This window comes from Haliaeetus albicilla, chromosome 17 (assembly GCF_947461875.1).
Source record: "Haliaeetus albicilla chromosome 17, bHalAlb1.1, whole genome shotgun sequence".
Classification (NCBI taxonomy): domain Eukaryota; kingdom Metazoa; phylum Chordata; class Aves; order Accipitriformes; family Accipitridae; genus Haliaeetus; species Haliaeetus albicilla.
The window spans coordinates 27,717,542-27,730,619 of NC_091499.1; the positions used below are offsets into that span (position 1 = coordinate 27,717,542).

The following is a 13,078-nucleotide window of genomic DNA, read 5'->3' on the forward strand; positions in this document are numbered from 1 at the left end:
AGGGGCAGTCTAGGTTTCAAAATAAATAATTTACATCATGAAGACATTACGTGGGCTTTTAAAGGAACCATCAAAATCATCATTTGAATTGGGAAGTGTCAGAAATATGTAAATAGCAAGTATTATGAGTCCATGAAAAGATTTTTGTTGCTCATTATGCCTCCAGAGAAGTTGAAAAGTAAATTACAAACTAATGCAGGACAACAAAAAAAACTCTTTAAGGATCTTTTAAGGAAAAATAAAATAGTGACAGAAAGAACTGTCACTTCAGCAACTCTCTTCATTATGCAAAGAGAGAGATTCTCAAATAAAATTAGAGTATTCTGTTAGCAAGCTTTCAGAAGGTAAAGGCCACTACTTAAAAGAAAGAGATCCGCTAAATTACTAAAGGGGTTTTATACTTTGAAACTTCAAAGGCAAGTCTGCGAAGTCTCCAAGGACACTATATTTGCATCCTATGGATGTGAGAATAAAATATCAGTATAAATAACAAACTCTCCCCAAAGCAGGCTTGGTTCTCCAGAGTTAGTGGCAGAATAAGTACTCTAAATGACTGAACTACAACCTCAGAGGAAAGTCCTGGACAGACAGTAAAGAAGGAAAGTGCATTTTCTGGCAGGTATTAACAATGCTTCTAAATCTTCTGATTTTGTATGTGCTTCAAAATATTAAAATGTATTACTTTACACGCAGAATAAATTAACTTTATCATTCATCCTTTATTCTTGGCTCTAAGCACAACATCTGTACAAAACTAACACTCAGATTACTCTGCCAACAACAGCAGTTCTTTAATACATATCCTTTAATGCAATATAAATTGCATACCTTTGGGTTGATTATATATTATGGGGCTTTCAAAGAGTGAGGCAGATTGCTTACACCATCTTAAATGTTTATGCCACCAGGTTTGCAAGTCATTCTATAATAAGTGTCAACAAATACTTTGAATCATACCCTCACCTGATCTGCATCTCCATCTTTCCATTACATATACAGAAATATGAAAGCCCATCACTAATAATTATATCTGTACTGTTTACTCAAGCACATCATCTTTTGCTCCAAAGTGAGGTACTTCCCACCAGCTGAGTAATGAATTTCTGAATTGTTAAATAACATATTAAACAACACCCAAAACACTACAGATACATTTAAAAGGAAAGCAATTTAAATATGAAGAGGCTGCACGGCAATAAGTTATTAGGAAACTGACCTTCATAGTTTCCTGTGCTGAAATAACAATCTGATCGGCTTTCAGAAAGATGTGACACGAACTTTTCAATTAATTCTGCCAAAACTGCAAGAAGTTAAAACATTAAAACATTAGAGGCAATGAACAAAATGTGGAACTACATTACCTAACAAAATGACAATATGTGAGAAACTAAAGCTATTTGAATTCCTGCATGTTTATTCATGTTTTTATGGGGGAACAATTCAAAGCATGCATTGAGTTTTTGCATTCCTAACACCGTTCCAAATTAAATTAAATTTTAATGGCTTTACTGAGAATATATTCAGTGTAAACGGAAAGAGAATCCCATTTATATCCTCTAAGGATTACTTCAGAATTTGTTACACAGTTTCAATATGAAATGAAAATTAACTATAATTAAACTACAGTATCTTACCATATTTGTCTGTGTATGTAGACAGGAAAGAAAAAAAAACAAAACAACCCCCACACAACAAAAACCCCACACCACCCCAAAATGATGCTAACAAAAGTAAATGAAGTTTTAAGGGCTGTTTTAAAACACGATATAAAACCACCTATGCCATCACAAGATAAAAATTATTCACTTAAAATTAAGCAATAGGAGCATCTCCTTTGGAAGATTCTGTATTTTATGACTAGGAGCATTTCCTTTGGGAAAGTCCATATTCTGTGATGACCATAATGTTCTTATTCAGTTCTTGCCATGGAACTTTGAGTCTGCAGATATTGCATTAAGTCAGTCAAATGTTGACATCTGGTCACTAGGTAGGAAATCATATCTCCCACCTTAACAGCATGTGAGCCAGGAAGTTAGTGAGAACTCTCAGTGACAAATCATTAGCAAAAACTGTTGCTGATTCCTCAATTCTGCAAGTTTGAGACTACTGCAACTGAGCACGCTACCACCTTACAGATTTAAACAAAGGATACAAGGAAGCCTTTACACATACTGCATGGAGGAAGCCCATATTGAGATGGGCCACATTAAGAATTTAAGAGAGCAACAACAAACATGTTTTGTACGTAAATACTATCCCAAAACAGCTGCTGTTGGAATGATAAATAGAATTTATAGAATAGTGATATAACATTCTTTTCACAGCAATGCATAGCAAGGAAGTGTATGTGGAGAGTAACGAGTGCTGCTCCCCGTGGGATTTCCTGTTTTCAGCCGGCACGTTACCATTTCCTTGGCAGCAGCTCAATTTAATTGCACTGAAGCTTCAGCCCCTAGTCACCCACTCCTGCACATTTACTCCATGCACCTACATGTGGTTTTGCTGGTTTTACACCGACTAATTCCACTTAACCATTTTAGTGGATAGCTGTAGGAGCAGCTGTATCAGCAGAAAGCGTAACAATCTGTGGTGGAGGTGGCAATAGGGAAAGCTAGAGAACTCTTGAACTAGCCTTACTGACAGAAAAACTAACACAGGAGATTGCAGTGCAAGCTCTTTTGTGCATGAGGAGGAAGAGGAAGATGATAGAACCTCCACTCACAGTCTGATGCTTCTTATGCCAGAAAAAAAATGAAGAAAAAGATATCATAAAGACAAGTAACTCTTCTTCCAACCATTTTAAGCTAACATACTGGTATTAAATCATGATTTTTTTTTTTCTCGATTAGTTGTCTAAAACATTTACAGAAATTAATTTACACTGAGTGAGTCCAGAAAAAGTTTTTAAAAGGTTGAGTTCTGGTAATGCTATGTTGATGGGTAGGGCAAAGGAGAAAAGAAGTTTCACTGCAACAGCTAAACACAGATTTACAGTTAGAGGAGCCAACTCCAACAGTAAGAAAATTAATTTTGCATTGCAAAGGACTACTAAATCCAAACAAAAAAAATTACATATGTAATTTATATTCTTATGCATTTTTATGGAGACAAGAAACTGCTATTTAAATATAATATAGCTATTTTTAATCATGGTTAATAAACCACATGGGGCTAGCAAAAAGCAATTTATTTTATAGAAGAGTAACAGTTTATTCGTTTTGTGAGAATAAACAGAATAAACAACCTCACTAATCTTCACTAATATGCTTAGTGGAATTTGGTCCACAAAGAATATAACAAATATTTGTGTAAAATGAGAAAAGGTGTCTATACCTGGAGCTGTAGATTGCAAAAAGCAGAAATTAAACTTAAAATTTGTAACTAGCTAGATGTTTACTGTATGACTATTAGTATTGTGATTACTGAAATATGCCATACTATAATAACAAACAGGAACTATGTTAAAAAGACTAAAATACCACATAGTTCAGAAAAATTAAAACCAAGTCAGAACATTGTACATTTCTTCCCTTTTTGTTGGAAGGCATCCACACGCTTGACCTAGCAGTCGAGTATTTCAGTTCAGTGCTTGAGTTAATGGGAGAAGTGACAGCTCAACTGCTAAGCAATTTTTTGAAACTCAAGCACTAAACTGATTTTCACCATTTGAAAATACTTATCTAAGTGCCTATCAGGGTCTTTGAAAAGCGTTTAATCAACTTTGAGACAGGAAGACACACATAAGAATTTATCAAAACAAATGTGGTTAACACATAAATAGAGGGTTTTCACAGGACATTGTCTCTTCCAAAAGAAAGTCCATGTGAAATGACAAGTAGTTATTTTAATTTTTGTCTTTTAATACTAAACCATTTAGCTGCCATTTGAACACTCCCTGAAAATCTTTATAAAGGTGGAAATTGGCTCAGTGATTTTCATTTAACGGGAAAAGTAGACAAAAGAAATTTAGGAAAGTTCATTGCATAGTACAGTCAGTACTGTAAAAGCCCACATTCTCATGCAGAGGTTATATTCAGAGATAGAGATTAGGGCTGTGGCCTACCAACTCAGTGAAAATGTTGATTTTCTTAAATTATGGTAGCTTGGCTGTATTAACATTGAAGTTTTTGAGAGACTGGCAATTACCTCATGCAAATTTAATCCACAAAATTTTAATTTAGGAGCGTGTAATCATATACAAAATAAATGAGAGAGTTTTAAAATTCCCTAAATGATTGCAGTATGCTCATAAAACACCTGAATTCCTGCAGGATGGGTTTTTTTCCTTGAGGAACTAATGTACAAAAGGAAGGTAATCAAAATGGCCTCTAAACTGCATAAGAACACTGATTTAAAAAATTCATGTGATTAAAACTGTTTTAGTATGTAACCACCATGAGAGGTTATCTAATTCCTACTCTTAAAGGTTTAAGCCAAAAAGGTCAAAAACTGCAAAAAGCATAAAATTTTTTTAGATCCTCTAATGTAACTAGTGTTACTGTATCATATTCTATACCAGTGCACAGATGCTTCAGAGGGGTTTAAAAGAAAAAAACCTTAATCTTAAGAGTTAACAGTAGTCTTGCTTGACTTGTGCTAGAGGTTAAAAATTCAAGAGTGAAAACCTTGGTCAGCTGACTTCTTTGTAAGAATGGTGTCAGAAAATTTCAACTCCATCAACAATACTTCAGTTTAATAAATCTACAAAAAACACAGCTGGCAATTACACTCTTAATGGCAACAATAAGGAGGACTTTTTTGAATTCCTAAGGTGATGGGAGAGACTTTAAATTATTGTACATTGAAATGGCAAAGGAACAACCTGCATTTTCTTTGAAAAGAAGAAAACAAGATCATAAAAATTCTGACAGTGCTTCCATTAGAGATGAAGGTTGCATATCTTATATACAAGTATCTTCCCTATTAATGGAAAAACCAGCCTTTCAAATCTTATTCAAATGTTGTAATCTTCACATACATACATACACGTTCACGTGCGCTTACACCGCTTATGGGATATTTCTTTGGAAATTGCTCCAAACTGGTTTGGGAGACAGAAGAAAGAAGTTTTTATTTGCAATTGTTCTTGCTGCGTAACATAAAAGACCCACTGTTCCACTCTAATTCTGAAACAAGCCTCCTTGAAAAATCAAGTAAGGACATAAAAAGGTAAACATCTTTTTTGTATTATTCTAAAAACCTCTTTTGTGAACGCAGTATTTTTAAATTGTTCATACTGAAAAATGAGAGCAGACCACAGGCAGAATCTGAATGACTCCATGGAGGAAGTAATTTCAGCTGAGTTTATTAACCCTATCCATACCCACATACAGACATAAAGCTTGAGGAGCATGATTAGGATTTGGGGACTCAATATCTCTTGTTATGAAGGGAAGAATGTTAGCATATAGTTAATTATATGATCCCTGCAACACCCTTAATTTCTCTTACTTGGGGTTTAAAGTCTCCTAAGAGAAGAGAGGATTATGGATGTTGAATATGCCAAGACAGGAAAGCGGTCAGCTGCTCACACAACACTAACTGGGAACAGAAAAAAAACGAGTTGCTGGGGTTGAAAACAAAAGAAATGCCTTCCGCCATGCCTGAATGACGAGAAGGGAGAGACAACTGAAAAAGGCATGGATGAAATAATCAAGCCGAGATACTGGTTCAAAAAAAATACCTCCCAGTCACATGAACAATTTGAACATACAATATACTAAGCCTAGATACACACAGACTAATAATTTTCTACATAAATCTAAGCTATTGCTCAGACGAGTTGATTTGCCCATTTCTATTCCTGCCAAAGCTTAAATGCCAATACACAGAAAGCTCTTATCTAGATGTACTAAAGATGCTTCAGGGAGGCCACAAGTATTGCAAAGAGTGGTCCAAAAAAGGCCAAGACTTAACCTGACCGAGGGCTCTATTCCACAGTTCTCTAGCTGATCTAAGTGACCCAAAGACATAGGCAAAGCCACTCAACACCAAGCAGCTATATCCGTAGCATCCACAAACCTGTGGCACCTTAACAGAAGGAATGACTGGAAGAATACCTTTGTCTTAGCTTATTGTGCTTAAAACCATAGAATGTAGAAGCTGATTGTCTACCATACGATTTGCTTTTAGATGACCAAGGAAAATCCCACACTTTCAGTCCTGCCACACTAAGACATACAAACCTAAGGAAGGTTTGTATCCCCTCTTAGCAGTTCAATAAGGCTATTCAAAACTGTATCTTGACGTTTGACCACAGAAATTACTTAAAAGCTACAGTCCGAGGTGATGCTTTAGCAGAGAAAACACCAATCTAGGGATGAAGATGGACATTCCCAAAAGTAATGCGATACCATAGCATTTTGCACAAAAACACTGATCAAGTCAATGTGATGGTAATCAACACCAGAAGAGTGAGTTAGAGATATTGATACTGTATGGTTTGCTCAAGAATTTTCTGATGGAGTTCAGGCAGGTTCTATAGATTCAGCATCTGGTAATCCTGACACCAGATCAGAAAATATTTTAAAAATCAATACATGTTGCACTATACAGTCATTGAATCTAACATCATCTTTGCTGATTATGTTCTGGCTCAACTGCTGTTAATGTTAGTCTTCTTTAGAAATGGTCCAGTACATGAAACGTAAGTATGCATCTTTGTCCTGTAATCCTTGGAGTTTGTTCCATCTGTAACTAAAGAGAAAGTTTTGATTTCTTGGAATCTGGATGGAAGCCTCTCAGTCCTCTGAAATTTGGGAGAGCTTCACATGCTGCAAAAGATACAGAGCAGCACAGCTGTGTGTCATAAAATAGTTTCAATGATGTTGTCTCAAACCACACAGCTAGCAGATATTTTGCTGCTTCTGAAATATCTCCAAGCAGATATGCAACATTTGAACAGCTTCGCATCCACCTTAAATTACCAGTACTTAGACTGAATTTATAATATTACTACCCTTTTGTAGGGTGTTTTTATTTATTTATTTTAGTGTGTCATTATGCTATTCTGTTTCTGTTTTCATACTCTACTTTTTTGTGTGGTTTGTGAAAGCACTTGCAGAAGTCCCTGTGAGGCTTAACAACAATTCCACAGATACTTTCCTGCTGACTTTTACTCCCGATTCCATCTCAGCTGGAAACGGTTATCCAGAAGCAAGCATAATGTTTTTGCTTTGGGTTAACAAATCTTAATGACTCTCTTTAATCCTCATTTTAGCTTGTGGTACCTCCAACAAAGTTACAGAAAAACAACCTACACAGGTTTTGAGGCTGTGTATGGATACTACAAAGCACAAAAGGAAAGACTTCTTTTTCTTTGTAAGCCATCTACTTTAAACGTATGTTCCGTTTTTCTGTAAAAATATGTTTTTTCAACAAATAATTCCTTTTAGATGCAGGAAGACAGACTAACAATTTTCAACAAAATTTTCATATAATCCAAGAAGAGAATAGTCTAGAAAATATGCTGCATTCAAATAAAACTGATTTTACAAAGACTAAATTTTTTGTGCTTCACAATATATAACACCAAAATAACCCCTCACTGAACTACTAGATCAGAGTCATGCAAGAAAAGTAAACATACAAGTTTTCCAGAAAAATCTAGGGTTTTTTAATTGCTACGCCTCAATTTATTTTTCTTACACCAGCAGAAGCTCATATAAAATACATTCAGTTGTTTCTGAATGGTTATGAATCTCTATTTGTTCACCTGTTTCACAGAGATGTCTGAATACATGTATTTGTGGACATGTATGATATAACGTATATTATAAGTACATATATGCATTATATACAAAAATATATGTATTCTGTCTACACACACATTCTTCCAAACGGAAGGTGAAAGTTCTGACTAGTTTACCATCACCTAAGACTATAGACTCAAGCTTGTTTCAAACAAGCAATAAGAACAAAAAGCTCAGAATTTAGAAACATTCAATAAGTACTGATTTTACCCACATTATACAAATGACAAATTTCTTATTAACTATTTTAATACTAAATCAGTTCCTGTATAAATGACTTCCTTAAGGCTTCTGAAACCACCCTATAACCTTTATATTGCTATATAATTTATCATAAAATTCAGGTCTCTGTAAAACACAAATGCTGGGTTACTTTGATCTCATATAGAAGATACTTCACCTGTCTTCACTATCAGTTGTATTAATAGTTTACCTGAAGAATTTAAAGGGAAGCCTTTGGCATCTGTAAACAAAAAGTTCGACTACGTACTGACCATCTGACCATAATCAGAATTCTTACAGAAATGGAAGCCAGTAATTTCTGAAAACACCTAGCTTCTTTATTGCTACACAAGTTTATATGATATTACAAATTAATTATTGCATCTGATTTCTTATGATTTATGTCATATGAGTGATCAATGTTTTTGTTTTGGCTGTTGTTTTAACTGATCTATACCAATGCTCCTGCATGAGTGCACTCTTAAGTAGAAAATACATAAGAAAATGAAGATAAGCCTGAATGAGTGGGTTCTTTGATGTTTAGTATGGCTTAATTCTGAAAATGTTTACTGAAATTGGCCATTAATGTTATTTCCCAACCCGTCTTAAAGTCATTCACTGATCTCTGGGAAATGTCTGTTTTCTCTCAGGCTCTCTTTTCCATTTTCTCAGCATCTCAGTAATGGTCCCTTTAGAGATCTGAAACAAAGACTTATATTTGAGCCCTCTTTCTGTGTCAGATTTCACTGGAAACAGCCAACAGAGAGGGATGATGGCCATAAAGAGAGAAAAATAGGATGTGAGGCACAAACCTTGTTTTCTCAGGAAAATCCCATTGGAATAGTTTTTGCAATCAACACAAAATTATTGACTACTTGTATAGATAATGTAATCCTCAATGAAACTTTAAAGAACGGTTGCTTACTAGTGGCCTTCTGTTTGCTTGCTTTGTTAAACTCAGTAAGTCATACTCACTTGTTCCGCTGATGATATCTGGTCTCGCTTTCATGACTTTGCAGAACTGTTTTCTACAAATTTCTGTCCACCCGGTTTGCTTCTCTGGATTTTTAAAGAGTGATAAGAGCTTGTCAAGATCTTTATCTAGAAGAAATTAAAAATGAGTGTTATTCTGTAATGATAATCTTGGCTCTTTTTTTTTTTCTTTCTTTCTTTTCAACTTACTATGTAAGTAATAAGAAGCTATTAGCTACAGAGTACCACAGAAACAAGTAGATGCATTCAGAAACTAGAAACCATTTTAATGAAGAACAGTAAAGTCAGATGCAGCTGAGAGCTCTCTTGTTTTCTCGTATTTTTGGCAGACCTCATACCTTAGGAAGAAAAGACTAAAAAAATACCCCTTATCCTATGACAATTAAACTGGAGAAGCAGTCCTAAGGCTGATGACATTCTACTTTACACAGAACAGAAACATTCATTCTACTTACTGCTGGGTTTTGAATATTTAAGATATTACTGAGGCACATTTTGTAACTGCCCTAAAGTTATTACTCCTCTCCTGAAATGGTAAGAATTGGAAAGACATTTTAAAGAATTACTACTACTTAAAGAAAGTAGTTTGGTATTTTCATGAAATTTCACCACTCTGAGAATCTAAAATAGAAGACAGGCAAAGATCCTCCACCAAAGATCATTGGTTTAATAATAAAACCGTGAGGTGGCAACACTATTGTAGAACATGAAATGAAACATGCAACATAACAGTGTTCCATAGAAAAATTCTGTTTCTTTCTATAAGCAGGTTTCCTTCAGATGCTTCCAATATGGACAGATTTTATGGCATATATGTGTATGCCTTCAGGTTGCTAAGCATACCTATCGAGTAAAATTTGCAAAAATACATTGGGCTGCCCATGCTATGAGAATTCTTATAATAGCTTTGCTGATAATCGCCAGCATTTCCCAACTTTAGCACAAGGACTTAAAATTGGGACAAAATGTTACACCAAAGGTATGCTTTTGCTGTTGCTGAAATGTCACCTTGTAAGTTTTGTGTTAATATTTAGAGAAACTCAGAATTTTAAATTGAGTTTTCTGAAGAATTGAGGTGCACACAACATGCTCCAGTCCAGGGCCACAGGTTCTTTGTTAGTACTGTCAGAGGCTGCAACAATGTTAATTCAGGCATTTTCTAACTTCAGAATGCTTGACTTTTTATCTAAGCACTATTAAAACACAGTCTTTTGGTACAATTGCTATATATAAGGCACAAATATATCAGATAATGTTTCACATTATATGTTCAGCTTCCTTACAAAACAAATTTGTGGAACAGTTTACAAAAAGATCTTTATGAAAGATTCCTTTTAAATGCAAAGAAAGGATTTCAAAGATTGCTCCTTACCGCTACTCTTACCTTGTTATTAAAGAGACATTCTCTCTTTATAATAGGGAGACATGCCTTCAAAATTAAAATTGCCGTTGATGCAACGACAAAAGGACAGTAAGTATGTTCTCTCTCTTGGCTAAGAGTGAGGGTTTTTTTTTCTCTCTATTTTCTACTAAGGTAGAGGAAATTACACATACTCTACCAATTTTCTAGAATAAAATATCACAGGCTGAGGCAGTAAATTTCACAACTAGCTGAGTCTCACAGAGGTTTGAAAACAGAGGAACCATAGCGACAAATGTAGAACCACCATGTGTAATCATAAATGAAAATGTTAAGCTGGCTTTCAACAATCAAAATGTCTATCTTGGAATTCACGCTGAACAATGAATACTAGCAAGCTACCATGACACATGATGACACAGCACACTGAATAATATATACAAGGTAGTGGTAAAAATAATGCATACAGATGCTTTGGCAAATCAAAGAGAAATAATTTCTTCCCATATGCAACACTTGTTAAAAAATGCTAATATATTGGGAGGGGCTGACTATTCAAATTCTATCTGAAGGCAGAACAAATTTCAAGTTCAAATGCCAAGTCATTTTATAAAGCAATTTTGTGTAAGATAAAACTGATCAAATTCAGTTTTCTAACAGAAAATACTGACCTCTACAAAATGGAAACAATCAATTAGACTGCCTCTCCTCAGGCAATGTGCTTCCCAGAGTACTTGATCCTGCTATGAAATATTTTCTGGTCAACTCGAGGGGAACAATAAAAGGTGGTATCTCTAATAAGGTAAATGCACATGCACTCCAGCTGTGCGCAATCCCTGTGCTGTGGGACCATGCAGTTCCCATCATTACAAAAGGATTGTAGCCTACACTAATACTAACTATTCACTAAGGTGATAGAGGTTCTTCATACCTTGCAAGCCCTCCTTTGTTCTCTTTCTACATTTTGGACACTATAGAAATGAATTCTGTCACGAAAGGTGACTTCTGATTAAGGATTCAACAATTGTTTGAGCAGCCTATGGCTATTTAGAATATTTGCTGTTACATTTACTTCTTTATAGTATTTCACTTTTCCAATAAAACTTGTTTCCACAAACAAAATACTATTTTAAAATTCTCTTATTCCTTTTGAGATTATTAGAATATTTTCAACAGAATTACAATATTGCATATAATTTATTCCAACCTGATCTAAAGACCTTAATGTTTTATAATCAGTAAATTCTCTCCCTGTCATCGGAATTTATTATACAATACATAGTATTTCAAAAGAAGCTTATTATAGTAACTTAATTATTATCATTAATAATTATTCCAAATTAATTAACCTGAAATTCCTTTGTTATCCTCAAATAACTAAATTCTCAGTTAGTATCTTTCCAAATAACATGCACTGATGCTTAGAACAGCTTACATGAGTATGAAAACTTAATGAGAAGAAGGATTTACTCATAGTATTATCAGTAGGATTTCTAGTTGCTTCTCTGCCCTTTTCTGCTGTTTCTATAACCGGTGAAGATTGAAGAAAATCTTAGAACTGCAAAGCAACATTCCTCTACAAGTTAAATAGTTATTTTACTTCCTAAAGGATTGTAGTAATTCAGTTTGGCAGACAAGGATCAGCGACTACAAGCTGAGATTTAATCAGCCAGCTTACCAAACAGAGACCAGGGTGAAACTTTGATCTCTCTGAAGGAAATAAAACTACTGAAAAAAAAATCCCCCAATAATTTCAAGAATGCAGGATTTCAAGATCATGGCCCATCCATCTCTGCTGCCTCCTTCTGGCTTCTTGATCTGACCCCTATTTTTCTTTGCACAGTTTGTCTCTTTAATATTCTTCCTCTCTTGCAGGTTTTACAAATTTAAATCTTTGGTTTGTGATTGCTGAAATGCGCACATGCTAGTATCTAGCAGTGTCAATGCATCCAAAATTGTACTGTTTAAACACGTCACCTTTCACAATGTTAATTTATGCTCCAACAATAGGATAAGGAAATAAAGATTACAGTACTACAGTCTTTTCTGAAATTTTGCTAAAGACCACGGACCACTGTATTTGTTTTAAGGTTCCTCTGGGAAGGTAGTATTTAATAAAAAAGGAACTTAAACAACTTCAAATATGTACCAAATGTAACTAATGCAGATGCGTGTTCTGTCATCAGAATAGTGACAGGCAAGCAACCTACTGAAAACAAGAACTTGTTTTTATCTAACCAGTGGATTCCCCCCCCCGCCCCCCGGAGGACACAAGACTTGGGATTCTCAGAGAGTGCACAGGAATGTTAAAACTCAAATGACAGAGAAACAAGCTTAAGATCCATGCAACCAAGATACTATGACATAACCATGTATTTAATACGTCCATTACATACTGTAACTGGTATCATATTGTGGCAACTTACAACATCTTATTTTCTTCCAGCTAAACCACTTGCTTCTCTAACAGCTTGTCATTAACCATGGACTATCACTTTCTCCAGCAGGTCACCACAGTACAAAAAAAAAAAGAAAAAAAAAAAAAAAAGAGAGAGAGAGAGAGAGAGAGAACCTTGGGGGGGGGGGGTGTTGAATGAAAAATGCTTCCAAAAAACTCATGATACCAAATAAATGCCAGCTCACTTTCACAAGTTAGTAGGCAACTATAACTTGCCCAATGGTATTACTATGCAGCTGCAACTACAACTACCACACAGTCCTGGGCTATGCACATTGCTTGTTACTGAGGGTG

General features: G+C 35.0%; 1 protein-coding gene across 5 annotated transcripts in view; it reads right to left on the reverse strand.

Annotated features, from left to right (window-relative positions):
• The window catches only part of TBC1D32 (TBC1 domain family member 32), a 90,891-nt gene that overhangs the window by 20,200 nt on the left and 57,613 nt on the right, over positions 1-13,078 (reverse strand). For all 5 annotated transcript variants that reach the window (XM_069805141.1, XM_069805140.1, XM_069805139.1 and 2 more), the window contains 2 exons: positions 8,949-9,074; positions 1,217-1,300 (listed from right to left, as the gene is read on the reverse strand). In XM_069805141.1, the coding sequence (XP_069661242.1) occupies positions 1,217-1,300; positions 8,949-9,074 (210 nt within the window). The remainder of the gene's footprint in view (positions 1-1,216; positions 1,301-8,948; positions 9,075-13,078) is intronic.